Source organism: Oncorhynchus nerka, linkage group LG20, assembly GCF_034236695.1.
Source record: "Oncorhynchus nerka isolate Pitt River linkage group LG20, Oner_Uvic_2.0, whole genome shotgun sequence".
Lineage (NCBI taxonomy): Eukaryota > Metazoa > Chordata > Actinopteri > Salmoniformes > Salmonidae > Oncorhynchus > Oncorhynchus nerka.
This window is the reverse complement of record NC_088415.1, coordinates 91539997-91555557: the sequence shown is the minus strand read 5'-3', so window position 1 is coordinate 91555557 and position 15561 is coordinate 91539997. Positions and strand designations below refer to the sequence as shown.

The following is a 15561-nucleotide window of genomic DNA, read 5'->3' as shown; positions in this document are numbered from 1 at the left end:
CTCGACTGTCAGAAATGCTCTTATCAGAATTCATCTCTCCCTTCACTTTGTGTGCAAAAGGGGGGAGTGAGAGCCAGCAGCGAAACGGCAGCAGGGCAGATACTTTCATTGCAGGTTAATGAACGTTATTGTTGACCAAATAATGGTTTTAGAACAAAAGCATCTACAGGAACATAGCCTAATCACAGAAATTGCCGACATAAGTAAAATTGCTTCCGTAAGAATAACAGCGTTGGTTTCATTGCTGAAATTAGCTTTAAGACTGCAACATTTCTCTTAGCTTAGGCAAGTCAGTTAAGAACAAATTCTTATTTTCAATGACTGCCTAGGAACAGTGGGTTAACTGCCTGTTCAGGGGCAGAACGACAGATTTGTACCTTGTCAGCTCGGGGGTTTGAACTTGCAATCTTCCGGTTACTAGTCCAACGCTGTGGTTAGGAACCCCCCCACCCTTATCCCCCCCAATGTGGTTAGGACCCCCCCCCCCCCATGTGGTTAGGAACCCCCCCACTGTAACAACAGTAGATACTGTATGATTGATACTCCTCCTGTACTACATCTCCAGGCCCAGAGGTGGCGCTGTCTGAGGAGGAGGAGGAGGAGGATGTTGACCTGACGCTGCAGAAGAACGACAGCGGGGTGGAGTCGGCTCTGCTCTATGCCAAGGCCTGGTCTAAGTACACCAAAGATCTGCTGGCCTGGGTCGACAAACGCCTGGGACTGGGTTAGTTAGACACATGCATTCACCTGCAAGCATGCACACACGCATGACCTACACACACATACACGGCTCACACATACACACCTGGCTAGAAAATAGCCCAGGCCCAACTCATATCAGTATTTACCTCAGATCTTCAGTCAAAACCTACTAATGAAATAAATGGAATCAAAATGCTGATACTCTTTTCATTCTTTTAATTAACAAGTTACGAGTAACACCCAATTTCCCCCGGTGTGGAAAACGTTATTGTCCCCTTTACACTCAGTAACTGGTTGTGCCACCTTTAGCTGCAAGGACTCCAACCAACCACTTCCTGTAGTTGATCAGTCCACCTTTAGCTGCAGTGACTCCCACCAACCACTTCCTGTAGTTGATCAGTCCACCTTTAGCTGCAAGGACTCCAACCAACCACTTCCTGTAGTTGATCAGTCCACCTTTAGCTGCAATGACTCCAACCAACCACTTCCTGTAGTTGTTGATCAGTCTCTCACGTCACTGTGGAGGAATTTTGGCCCAGTCTTCCTTAAGCAGAACTGCTTAAACTGAGCTAGAAATCCATGTTAGTGGACATACACTATATATACAAAAGTATGTGGACACCCCTTCAAATTAGTGGATTCGGCTAATTCAGCCACACCTGTTGTTGACTGGTGTATAAAATTGAGCACACAGCCATGCAATCTCCATAGACAAATATCGGCAGTAGAATGGCCTTTATTGAAGAGCTCAGTGACTTATAACGTGGCATCGTCATAGGATGCCACCTTTCCAACAAGTCAGTTCGTTCAATTTCTGCCCTGCTAGAGCTGCCCCGGTCAACTGTAAGTGCTGTTATTGTGAAGTGGAAACGTCTAGGAGCAACAACGGCTCAGCCGCGAAGTGGTAGGCCACACAAGCTCACAGAATGGAACCGCCGAGTGCTGAAGCGGATAGCGCGTAAAAATTGTCAGTCCTCGGTTGCAACACTCACTCCGAGTTCCAAACTGCCTCTGGAAGCAACGTCAGCACAATAACTGTTCGTCAGGAGCTTCATGAAATGGGTCTCCGTGGCCAAGCATCCGCACACAAGCCTAAGATCACCATGCACAATGCCAAGCGTCGACTGGAGTGGTGTAAAGCTCGCTGCCATTGGACTCTGGAGCAGTGGAAACACGTTCTCTGGACTCATGAATCACGCTTCACTATCTGGCAGTTTGATGGATGAATCTTGGTTTGGCGGATGTCAGCCCGAATGCATAGTGCCAACTGTAAAGTTTAGTGGAGGAGGAATAATGGTCTGGGGCTGTTTTTCATGGTTTGGGCCCCTTAGTTCCAGTGAAGGGAAATCTTAACGCTACATTTTATTGGATGGACATGCTTCCAAATTTGTGAACCCTGTCAACAACACATCCACTGACTTATCTGCTATATCTCTTCCCCCCAGACATCGAATGTGCCAAGAGCTGTGCCAAAATGGCAGAATCTGCAAAGATGCTTGCGAGTCAACAGGTAATATGTTTTAGAATAATTGAACACAAGCACAGACCACGGATATACGCTGGGTGTACAAAACATTAGGAACACCTTCCAAACATTGAGTTGCACCCCCTTTTTGCCCTCAGAACAGCCTCAATTCATCGGGGCATGGACTCTACAAGTTGTCGAAAGCGTTCCACAGGGATGCTGGCCCACTCCAATCACACATTCACAATCCATGTCCCAATTATCTCAAAGCTTAAAAAGCCTTCTCTAACCCGTCTCCTCCCCTTCATAAACACTGATTTGAAGTGGATTTAACCTACATTCACCTGGTGTGGTCTGTCATGGAAAGAGCAGGTGTTCCTAATGTTTTGTACACTCAGTGTATCTATGCTTGAAAACTGCAGCTAAACAGACTAAAACATAGCTTACCCTCCCCCTCTTAAACTTGATAGAAAATGGCCTGATAGAAAATGTGCATTGATATTAGTCAAACATTTTATTGTAGTGTCGACATTTACTACAAAAGTGTTCAATTTGATTAATTTTGGTTCATGAAGTCAGTCTCGTCCAAAACAGATTTTTTTTTTTTTGTGTGTGAGTTCGTCATGACTTACTTGAGGGTTGGGTTTTGATTTTTTTTCAACAATGCCCACTAGCTCGGGATAAACGACTGCAGTCATTGCTCTCTATCTCTACGGTGAGACAGACTGGCCCAGCAACGCAGTGGATCGGACATAGTTTAAATAAGACGACGCGTCGCACATTTTGTCTCTTGAGAAATACTTCACCAAACATCTTGGCTAGATGTAAAATTGCTCAACTAAAAACCTTGTCAAAATGAATGAAATATTTTCACGAGTTACCTTAGAGATCCTGACTATTTTGACTATTTTGAGGAAGTGACCCTCATTTGGTTCCTAATTTGTCTCATGGGGGGAAAAACCCCATCAGTAACTGCCTCATCAAACCACATCCCCTAAAAAAAACTGAAATCTCGTTTTTCTTAAATGAGCAACAGAGAAACGTGGAGTCTGTGTGTTCAGTCTCTCTTTGAACACACGAGGAGAGAATGTGACTCATGATATTTTTCTGTTTGTCTGTTTGTCTGGCCCACAGGACTACATGCCATTCAGGGAGACCTATATCTCTACGTTTAAAAATGACACAGAGTACAGCCAACTCCTCCTGCAGACTACCACTGCCCTGCAGACCAACAAATTCATTCAGGTAGGACTGACGCTCTAGAACACATTCCTACAGGTAGGACTGACGCTCTAGAACACATTCCTACAGGTAGGACTGACGCTCTAGAACACATTCCTACAGGTAGGACTGACGCTCTAGAACACATTCCTACAGGTAGGACTGACGCTCTAGAACACATTCCTACAGGTAGGACTGACGCTCTAGAACACATTCCTACCGGTAGGACTGACGCTCTAGAACACATTCCTACGGGTAGGACTGACGCTCTAGAACACATTCCTACGGGTAGGACTGACGCTCTAGAACACATTCCTACAGGTAGGACTGACGCTCTAGAACACATTCCTACGGGTAGGACTGACGCTCTAGAACACATTCCTACGGGTAGGACTGACGCTCTAGAACACATTCCTACGGGTAGGACTGACGCTCTAGAACACATTCCTACGGGTAGGACTGACGCTCTAGAACACATTCCTACGGGTAGGACTGACGCTCTAGAACACATTCCTACAGGTAGGACTGACGCTCTAGAACACATTCCTACAGGAAGGACTGACGCTCTAGAACACATTCCTACAGGTAGGACTGACGCTCTAGAACACATTCCTACGGGTAGGACTGACGCTCTAGAACACATTCCTACGGGTAGGACTGACGCTCTAGAACACATTCCTACGGGTAGGACTGACGCTCTAGAACACATTCCTACGGGTAGGACTGACGCTCTAGAACACATTGCTACGGGTAGGACTGACGCTCTAGAACACATTCCTACGGGTAGGACTGACGCTCTAGAACGCATTCCTACGGGTAGGACTGACGCTCTAGAACGCATTCCTACGGGTAGGACTGACGCTCTAGAACACATTCCTACAGGTAGGACTGACACTCTAGAACACATTCCTACAGGTAGGACTGGCACTCTAGAACACATTCCTACAGGTAGGACTGACACTCTAGAACGCATTCCTACAGGTAGGACTGACACTCTAGAACGCATTCCTACAGGTAGGACTGACGCTCTAGAACACATTCCTACAGGTAGGACTGACGCTCTAGAACGCATTCCTACAGGTAGGACTGACGCTCTAGAACACATTCCTACGGGTAGGACTGACGCTCTAGAACACATTCCTACAGGTAGGACTGACGCTCTAGAACACATTCCTACGGGAAGGACTGACGCTCTAGAACACATTCCTACAGGTAGGACTGACGCTCTAGAACACATTCCTACAGGAAGGACTGACGCTCTAGAACACATTCCTACAGGTAGGACTGACGCTCTAGAACACATTCCTACAGGAAGGACTGACGCTCTAGAACACATTCCTACAGGTAGGACTGACGCTCTAGAACACATTCCTACAGGTAGGACTGACACTCTAGAACACATTCCTATAGGAAGGACTGACACTCTAGAACACATTCCTACGGGTAGGACTAACAAACCTTCTAGACTCAATAATGTAGCGATCGACGGCGATCTGACCTCTGACAAGGCAACATTTTTCATTTGGGTTTATAATTATTTGTGAAAGAAGTGCAATGTACACAATCCTCCATGTTGTGCCTCTTTGTGCGTCCTGTAGCCACTGTTGTCCAGAAGGACTGAGCTGGACAAACTGAGGAAAGACCTCAACGAGCAGTGGCAGAGAGAACAGAAGAAAATGGTTTGTGAGACTTCTGTCCCTCTGCCTTTCTGTGTGTGTGTGTGTGTGTGTGTGTGTGTGTTACTTCACTCACCTGTGTGTGTGTGTGTGTTACTTCACTCACCTGTGTGTGTGTGTGTGTTACTTCACTCACCTGTGTGTGTGTGTGTGTTACTTCACTCACCTGTGTGTGTGTGTGTGTGTGTGTGTGTGTGTGTGTGTGTGTGTGTGTGTGTGTGTGTTACTTCACTCACCTGTGTGTGTGTGTGTGTGTGTGTTACTTCACTCACGTGTGTGTGTGTGTGTGTGTGTTACTTCACTCACCTGTGTGTGTGTGTGTGTGTGTGTGTTACTTCACTCACCTGTGTGTGTGTGTGTGTGTGTTACTTCACTCACCTGTGTGTGTGTGTGTGTTACTTCACTCACCTGTCTGTGTGTGTGTGTTACTTCACTCACCTGTGTGTGTGTGTGTGTTACTTCACTCGTCTGTGTGTGTGTGTGTTACTTCACTCACCTGCGTGTATCGCCCCTCTCCCGTGCAGCAAGAGTCCGAGGCGGCGCTGCGTAAGGCCCAGTGGGCCCAGACCCAGAGGACAGACGAGTACCAGAAGGCCCAGTCGTCAGCCAGCCGCTCCCAGGAGGAACAGCCCAGACAGCTGGACAAGAAGAGGAAACTGGAGGAGGAGGCTCTACAAAAGGTGTGGAAGAAGGCCCGATCATTTCCAATTAACTGCAGTCAATAGGCTATGCTTTATTGTCCAATTTAGAAAAATCTGTTATGTTAAGTTCCTTGATTAAGGGCCCAGCAGCAGTAGGTGAATCTGACCCATTTGGGAGGTCACTCCCGCTATATTTCCCCCAGTCAGCTCTGTGACCGACAAGCCTCCAGTTCCTGCTTCTCTAACCTTGAGTTCTAATGTTGTCTCTGCTCCCTGTCTCTCAGGCTGAGGATGCGAGGGACCACTACAGATCCTGTGTAGCTGATGCAGGAGTCAGGAGGGCAGAGCTGGCCAGCACCAAGACAGACATCCTCACTCAGATCAGAGAACTGCTGGCTCAGTGTGACCTCACACTCAAAGCTGTGAGTTAAAAAAATATATATATATATTTTCACCTTTTATTTAACCAGGTAGACCAGATCACCTTTATTTAACCAGGTAGACCAGATCACCTTTATTTAACCAGGTAGACCAGATCACCTTTATTTAACCAGGTAGACCAGATCACCTTTATTTAACCAGATCACCTTTATTTAACCAGGTAGGCCAGATCACCTTTATTTAACCAGGTAGACCAGATCACCTTTATTTAACCAGATCACCTTTATTTAACCAGGTAGGCCAGATCACCTTTATTTAACCAGGTAGACCAGATCACCTTTATTTAACCAGGTAGGCCAGATCACCTTTATTTAACCAGGTAGACCAGATCACCTTTATTTAACCAGGTAGGCCAGATCACCTTTATTTAACCAGGTAGACCAGATCACCTTTATTTAACCAGGTAGACCAGATCACCTTTATTTAACCAGGTAGGTCAGATCACCTTTATTTAACCAGGTAGACCAGATCACCTTTATTTAACCAGGTAGGCCAGATCACCTTTATTTAACCAGGTAGGCCAGATCACCTTTATTTAACCAGGTAGGCCAGTTCACCTTTATTTAACCAGGTAGGTCAGATCACCTTTATTTAACCAGGTAGGCCAGATCACCTTTATTTAACCAGGTAGGTCAGATCACCTTTATTTAACCAGGTAGGCCAGATCACCTTTATTTAACCAGGTAGGTCAGATCACCTTTATTTAACCAGGTAGGCCAGTTCACCTTTATTTAACCAGGTAGGCCAGTTCACCTTTATTTAACCAGGTAGGCCAGATCACCTTTATTTAACCAGGTAGGCCAGTTGAGAACAAGTTGTCATTTACAACTATGACCTCTGGCCAAGATGAAGCAAAGCAGTGTGACAACAACAACACAGAGTTACACAGTAGGCCACAGGATATAGTTATTGATGGATCAGGGACCGTACACAGCATGAGTATAGCACCAGAGTTTGGGGTTCTCTCTCTAACTGTACATCCCTCCAGGTGACCGTCAACTGGTTCCAGCTGCAGCAGGCCCAGACTGTGCCTCTCCCCGGACACTACCAGGCCCTGTGTGAAAACGCCAAGATGTACGAGCCTGGACAGAAATACGCAGAGTTTGTCAGAAATCTACCCAAAGATCAGATACACATGGAGTCCTTCTCCGTTGACGGACGGTAAAGTCAATAACACTTCCTTATATAGTCTGGCACCCTATTCCCTACATAGTGCACTACTTTACACCAGGACCCAATGGCACCCTATTCCCTATATAGTGCACTACTTAAGACCAGAACCCAATGGCACCCTATTCCCTATATAGTGCACTACTTAAGACCAGAACCCAATGGCACCCTATTCCCTATATAGTGCACTACTTAAGACCAGAACCCAATGGCACCCTATTCCCTATATAGTGCACTACTTAAGACCAGAACCCAATGGCACCCTATTCCCTATATAGTGCACTACTTAAGACCAGAACCCAATGGCACCCTATTCCCTATATAGTGCACTACTTTAGACCAGAACCCAATGGCACCCTATTCCCTATATAGTGCACTACTTTAGACCAGAACCCAATGGCACCCTATTCCCTATATAGTGCACTACTTAAGACCAGAACCCTATGGCACCCTATTCCCTATATAGTGCACTACTTTAGACCAGAACCCAATGGCACCCTATTCCCTATATAGTGCACTACTTAAGACCAGAACCCAATGGCACCCTATTCCCTATATAGTGCACTACTTAAGACCAGAACCCAATGGCACCCTATTCCCTATATAGTGCACTACTTAAGACCAGAACCCAATGGCACCCTATTCCCTATATAGTGCACTACTTAAGACCAGAGCCCTATGGCACCCTATTCCCTATATAGTGCACTACTTAAGACCAGAGCCCTATGGCACCCTATTCCCTATATAGTGCACTACTTAAGACCAGAACCCAATGGCACCCTATTCCCTATATAGTGCACTACTTAAGACCAGAACCCAATGGCACCCTATTCCCTATATAGTGCACTACTTAAGACCAGAACCCAATGGCACCCTATTCCCTATATAGTGCACTACTTAAGACCAGGGCCCATATGGGACTTTTTTTCTGCATTGAAAAGTATTTGGCAGGCCGCCCAAGACTAATTATTGGGATGGTAAAAAGTTTTCAGTGTAAACTTAAACAACTAAAATCAGATATAAAGTATGCATAAAAAATAATGGAGCTATATATTTATAAATGAGATCATTTGAGAACTATCAATCACAGAAATTAAAGAGTCAGGGAGAATCTAAAAAAATAATAATAATATTATGAATTCAGGATTTTTTTTTGTCATGGCATGGGGATTTTGTTGGAAATGTTTGAGTCACTCAGAAAGCATTATTGACTGTATGTTTGTTTTACTCCATGTGTAACTCTGTGTCGTTGTATGTGTCGAAACGACTTTGCTATAGCTCCTCCTGCATAGCAAGGTGGCAGTCCATGGTATTGAATAATACAAGCAAACAGTCATTTGGCCACCATTTTGGAATGACAACAACAACAACCAAAAACCATGTTAGTTTTGTTTTCAGTTCTTGTTTTGTTTTGGTCTAGTAATAACGTTGATATAGGTGTTTATTATAGTTTGATGTTAGCTAGAGACTAACCAACATGCTTTTCGTTTGACGGTGGGGCTTTCCCTTGTAAACTTCCATCTTCTGGACTGTAACCCTACTGTAGAAATCTGCTCAGGTAGAGGATAACCCTACTGTAGAAATCTGCTCAGATAGAGGATATCCCTACTGTAGAAATCTGCTCAGGTAGAGGATAACCCTACTGTAGAAATCTGCTCAGATAGAGGATAACCCTACTGTAGAAATCTGCTCAGATAGAGGATAACCCTACTGTAGAAATCTGCTCAGGTAGAGGATAACTTTACTGTAGAAATCTGCTCAGATAGAGGATAACCCTACTGTAGAAATCTGCTCAGGTAGAGGATAACCCTACTGTAGCAATCTGCTCAGATAGAGGATAACCCTACTGTAGAAATCTGCTCAGATAGAGGATAACCTACTGTAGAAATCTGCTCAGATAGAGGATAACCCTACTGTAGAAATCTGCTCACTGCTCAGAAAGAGGATATCGGGTCAGGGTGAGGCACGGCGGGTCAGGCTGAGGCACGGCGGGTCAGGCTGAGGCAGGGCGGGTCAGGCTGACGCAGGGCGGGTCAGGCTGAGGCAGGGCGGGTCAGCGTGAGGCAGGGCGGGTCAGGCTGAGGCACGGCGGGTCAGGCTGAGGCACGGCGGGTCAGGCTGAGGCAGGGCGGGTCAGGCTGAGGCAGGGCGGGTCAGGCTGAGGTAGGGCGGGTCAGGCTGAGGCAGGGCGGGTCAGTCTGAGGCAGGGCGGGTCAGTCTGAGGCACGGCGGGTCAGGCTGAGGTAGGGCGGGTCAGGCTGACGCAGGGCGGGTCAGGCTGAGGCAGGGCGGGTCAGCGTGAGGCACGGCGGGTCAGGCTGAGGCACGGCGGGTCAGGCTGAGGCCCGGCGGGTCAGGCTGAGGCCCGGCGGGTCAGGCTGAGGCCCGGCGGGTCAGGCTGAGGCAGGGCGGGTCAGGCTGAGGCAGGGCGGGTCAGCGTGAGGCAGGGCGGGTCAGCGTGAGGCAGGGCGGGTCAGGCTGAGGCACGGCGGGTCAGGCTGAGGCACGGCGGGTCAGGCTGAGGCACGGCGGGTCAGGCTGAGGCAGGGCGGGTCAGGCTGAGGCAGGGCGGGTCAGGCTGAGGTAGGGCGGGTCAGGCTGAGGCAGGGCGGGTCAGTCTGAGGCAGGGCGGGTCAGTCTGAGGCACGGCGGGTCAGTCTGAGGCACGGCGGGTCAGTCTGAGGCACGGCGGGTCAGTCTGAGGCACGGCGGGTCAGGTTGACGCAGGGCGGGTCAGGTTGACGCAGGGCGGGTCAGGCTGAGGCAGGGCGGGTCAGGGTGAGGCACGGCGAACAGGTCTTGACAAACGAGCACACTCGTTTGTAAACTTAATCTCTCTCTCTCTCTCTCATTTAGGGAGAGAGAAAGTCTGTAAGAGGAAAACGTGTGCGTTGAATTCATGCCCTTCCTGATGAAATATCTCTGGCGAGCGCTGAATGCAGCAGAGGAGATTGTGAGCGTGAGGTTCTCCCTCTGCCTTTTAAACGAACACAAAAATGTTGCCTCGTAAGAGTCTCTTTTCTATATGTTGTACCGGCTAACCGTACTCCACTCACTGTTCTATGAAGTGGTTGTTGTGAACACCTTCAGCCGCTGATTCACAATCACTTTCATCATTTAGACTAGATTCAGAGTTGTCTTCAGACTATCCTCATCTCCTGTGTTGTTACTGCTGTCATGGAAACCAGGGAAGTCCTCATCCCTGTGTTGTTACTGCTGTCATGTAAACCAGGGAAGTCCTCATCCCTGTGTTGTTACTGCTGTCAGCATGGAAACCAGGGAAGTCCTCATCCCTGTGTAGTTACTGCTGTCATGGAAACCAGGGAAGTCCTCATCCCTGTGTTGTTACTGCTGTCATGTAAACCAGGGAAGTCCTCATCCCTGTGTTGTTACTGCTGTCATGTAAACCAGGGAAGTCCTCATCCCTGTGTTGTTACTGCTGTCAGCATGGAAACCAGGGAAGTCCTCATCCCTGTGTAGTTACTGCTGTCAGCATGGAAACCAGGGAAGTCCTCATCCCTGTGTTGTTACTGTTGTCATGTAAACCAGGGAAGTTCTCATCCCTGTGTTGTTACTGCTGTCATGTAAACCAGGGAAGTCCTCATCCCTGTGTTGTTACTGCTGTCATGGAAACCAGGGAAGTCCTCATCCCTGTGTTGTTACTGCTGTCATGTAAACCAGGGAAGTCCTCATCCCTGTGTTGTTACTGCTGTCATGTAAACCAGGGAAGTCCTCATCCCTGTGTTGTTACTGCTGTCATGTAAACCAGGGAAGTCCTCATCCCTGTGTTGTTACTGCTGTCAGCATGTAAACCAGGGAAGTCCTCATCCCTGTGTTGTTACTGCTGTCAGCATGTAAACCAGGGAAGTCCTCATCCCTGTGTAGTTACTGCTGTCAGCATGTAAACCAGGGAAGTCCTCATCCCTGTGTTGTTACTGCTGTCATGTAAACCAGGGAAGTCCTCATCCCTGTGTTGTTACTGCTGTCATGTAAACCAGGGAAGTCCTCATCCCTGTGTAGTTACTGCTGTCAGCATGTAAACCAGGGAAGTCCTCATCCCTGTGTTGTTACTGCTGTCATGTAAACCAGGGAAGTCCTCATCCCTGTGTTGTTACTGCTGTCAGCATGTAAACCAGGGAAGTCCTCATCCCAGTGTTGTTACTGCTGTCATGTAAACCAGGGAAGTCCTCATCCCTGTGTTGTTACTGCTGTCATGTAAACCAGGGAAGTCCTCATCCCCGTATTGTTGCTGCTGTCAGCATGTAAACCAGGGAAGTCCTCATCCCTGTGTTGTTACTGCTGTCATGTAAACCAGGGAAGTCCTCATCCCCGTGTTGTTGCTGCTGTCATGTAAACCAGGGAAGTCCTCATCCCTGTGTTGTTACTGCTGTCAGCATGTAAACCAGGGAAGTCCTCATCCCTGTGTTGTTACTGCTGTCAGCATGTAAACCAGGGAAGTCCTCATCCCTGTGTAGTTACTGCTGTCAGCATGTAAACCAGGGAAGTCCTCATCCCTGTGTTGTTGCTGCTGTCATGTAAACCAGGGAAGTCCTCATCCCTGTGTTGTTGCTGCTGTCATGTAAACCAGGGAAGTCTCAAGCATGGGATTGTCTCAAAAATGGGAGTTAAGCTTTCGCCTCGAGTTAGTTTTCAACAATATTGACTGTGTCTCTGTCTCCCTCCAGGTTTGCTTTGTTCAGCAAGCGTTCGCTGGGCAGCACGAGTTCCCATGGTAACTTGTCCCAGGTGTCCCTGACCTCCGATGACGTCCTGAGTGGGGACGAGGTGGACAGTCCCCTGGGGTCGCGACCTGGGAAGAGGTCCAACAGCGCCACAGACATACAAGGTAGAGTCAGACAGACATGAAAGTACACAATCAGACATGCATACAAGGTACAATAGTATAGTAAAGCACAGTGTAGTAGTATAGTACACCAGTAGTACAATATAGTACACCAGTAGTACAATATAGTACACCAGTAGTACAGTATAGTACACCAGGAGTACAATATAGTACAACACAGTATAGTAGTATAGTACACAATTTGTATGTCGCTCTGGATAAGAGCGTCTGCTAAATGACTTAAATGTAAATGTAAATGTACACCAGTAGTACAGTATAGTACACCAGGCGTACAATATAGTACAACACAGTATAGTACACCAGTAGTACACTATAGTACACCAGTAGTACAATATAGTACACCAGTAGTACAGTATAGTACACCAGGAGTACAATATAGTACAACACAGTATAGTAGTATAGTACACCAGTAGTATAGTATAGTACACCAGGAGTACAATATAGTGCATCAGGAGTACAATATAGTACACCAGTAGTATAGTATAGTACACCAGGGGTACAATATAGTACATCAGGAGTACAGTATAGTACAACACAGTATAGTAGTATAGTACACCAGGAGTACAATATAGTACAACACGGTATTGTACACCAGTAGTACAGTACACCAGTAGTACACTATAGTACAACACAGTATAGTACACCAGTAGTACAGTATACCAGTAGTACAATATAGTACAACACAGTATAGTACACCAGTAGATCAGTACACCAGTAGTACACTATAGTACAACACAGTATAGTACACCAGTAGTACAGTATACCAGTAGTACACTATAGTACAACACAGTATAGTACACCAGTAGTACAATATACCAGTAGTACAATATAGTACAACACAGTATAGTACACCAGTAGATCAGTACACCAGTAGTACACTATAGTACAACACAGTATAGTACACCAGTAGTACAGTATACCAGTAGTACAATATAGTACAACACAGTATAGTACACCAGTAGATCAGTACACCAGTAGTACACTATAGTACAACACAGTATAGTACACCAGTAATACACTATAGTACAACACAGTATAGTACACCAGTAGTACAGTATACCAGTAGTACAATATAGTACAACACAGTATAGTACACCAGTAGTACAGTACACCAGTAATACACTATAGTACAACACAGTATAGTACTCCAGTAGTACAGTATAGTACAACACAGTATAGTACACCAGTAGTACAGTACACCAGTAATACACTATAGTACAACACAGTATAGTACACCAGTAGTACAATATAGTACAACACAGTATAGTACACCAGTAATACAATGCTGTAAAGAAAAGTACACATTTTTTGAGAATCTGGGGACCCATACCAAATCTTTTCAGTCTCCTGAGGGGGAAAAAGTGTGGTCTCTGACCACCTCCCTATTGGCTGTCTCATCGTTGTCGGTGATCACACCTACCATTGTTGTTGTCAGCAAACTTAATGATGGTGTTGGAGTAGTGCTTGGCCACGAAGTCGTGGGTGAACAGGGAGTACAGGAGGGGACTAAGCAGGCACCCCTGAGGGGCCCCAGCGTTGAGGATCAGCGTGGCAGATGTGTTGTTACCTACCCTTACCACCTGGGGGGCGGCCCGTCAGGAAGTCCAGGAACCAGTTGCAGAGGGAAGTGTTTAGTCGCAGGATCCTTAGCTTAAAGCTGTAGTCAATGAATAGCATTCTCACATAGGTGTTCTTTTTGTCCAGGTGGAAAGGGCAGTGTGGAGTACACCAGTATAGCACAGTATATTAGTTTTGTAGTTCAGTAGTATAGTACACTGTAGTATAGTATATTACTACACCAGTAGTATAGTACACTGTAGTATAGTATATTAGTACATCAGTAGTATAGTACACTGTAGTATAGTATATTAGTACAGTACACCAGTAGTATAGTACACCAGTATAGCACAGTATATTAGTTTTGTAGTTCAGTAGTATAGTACACTGTAGTATAGTATATTAGTACAGTACACCAGTAGTATAGTACACTGTAGTATAATATATTAGTACAGTACACCAGTAGTATAGTACACTGTAGTATAGTATATTAGTACACCAGTAGTATAGTACACTGTAGTATAGTATATTACTACACCAGTAGTATAGTACACTGTAGTATAGTATTATAGTATATTAGTACATCAGTAGTATAGTACACTGTAGTATAGTATATTAGTACAGTACACCAGTAGTATAGTACACTGTAGTATAATATATTAGTACAGTACACCAGTAGTATAGTACACTGTAGTATAGTATATTACTACACCAGTAGTATAGTACACTGTAGTATAGTATTATAGTATATTAGTACATCAGTAGTATAGTACACTGTAGTATAGTATATTAGTACAGTACACCAGTAGTATAGTACACTGTAGTATAATATATTAGTACAGTACACCAGTAGTAGAGTACACTGTAGTATAGTATATTAGTACAGTACACCAGTAGTATAGTACACTGTAGTATAGTATATTAGTACAGTACACCAGTAGTAGAGTACACTGTAGTATAATATATTAGTACAGTACACTGTAGTATAGTATATTAGTACAGTACACCAGTAGTATAGTACACTGTAGTATAGTATATTAGTACAGTACACCAGTAGTATAGTACACTGTAGTATAGTATATTAGTACACCAGTAGTATAGTATATTAGTACACCAGTAGTATAGTACACTGTAGTATATTATTATAGTATATTAGTACACCAGTAGTATAGTACACTGTAGTATAGTATATTAGTACAGTACACCAGTACACCAGTAGTAGAGTACACTGTAGTATAGTATATTAGTACAGTACACCAGTAGTATAGTACACTGTAGTATAGTATATTAGTTTTGTAGTTCAGTAGTATAGTACACTGTAGTATAGTATATTAGTACAGTACACCAGTAGTATAGTACACTGTAGTATAATATATTAGTACAGTACACCAGTAGTATAGTACACTGTAGTATAATATATTAGTACAGTACACTGTAGTATAGTATATTAGTACAGTACACCAGTAGTATAGTACACTGTAGTATAGTATATTAGTACAGTACACCAGTAGTATAGTACACTGTAGTATAGTACACTGTAGTATAGTATATTAGTACACCAGTAGTATAGTATATTAGTACACCAGTAGTATAGTATATTAGTACACCAGTAGTATAGTACACTGTAGTATAGTATTATAGTATATTAGTACACCAGTAGTATAGTACACTGTAGTATAGTATATTAGTACAGTACACCAGTACACCAGTAGTAGAGTACACTGTAGTATAGTATATTAGTACAGTACACCAGTAGTATAGTACACTGTAGTATAGTATATTAGTACAGTACACCAGTAGTAGAGTACACTGTAGTGTAGTATA

At 45.0% G+C, this 15561-nt stretch overlaps 1 protein-coding gene across 1 annotated transcript in view; it reads left to right on the top strand.

The window, feature by feature from the left end:
* LOC115122590 (rho GTPase-activating protein 29-like) overlaps positions 1-15561 on the top strand; it is an 86321-nt gene that overhangs the window by 52426 nt on the left and 18334 nt on the right. The window contains 8 exon segments of the mRNA XM_065005966.1: positions 566-724; positions 2148-2212; positions 3302-3412; positions 4987-5067; positions 5589-5744; positions 5990-6127; positions 7135-7307; positions 12002-12162. Of these exon segments, the coding sequence (XP_064862038.1) occupies positions 566-724; positions 2148-2212; positions 3302-3412; positions 4987-5067; positions 5589-5744; positions 5990-6127; positions 7135-7307; positions 12002-12162 (1044 nt within the window).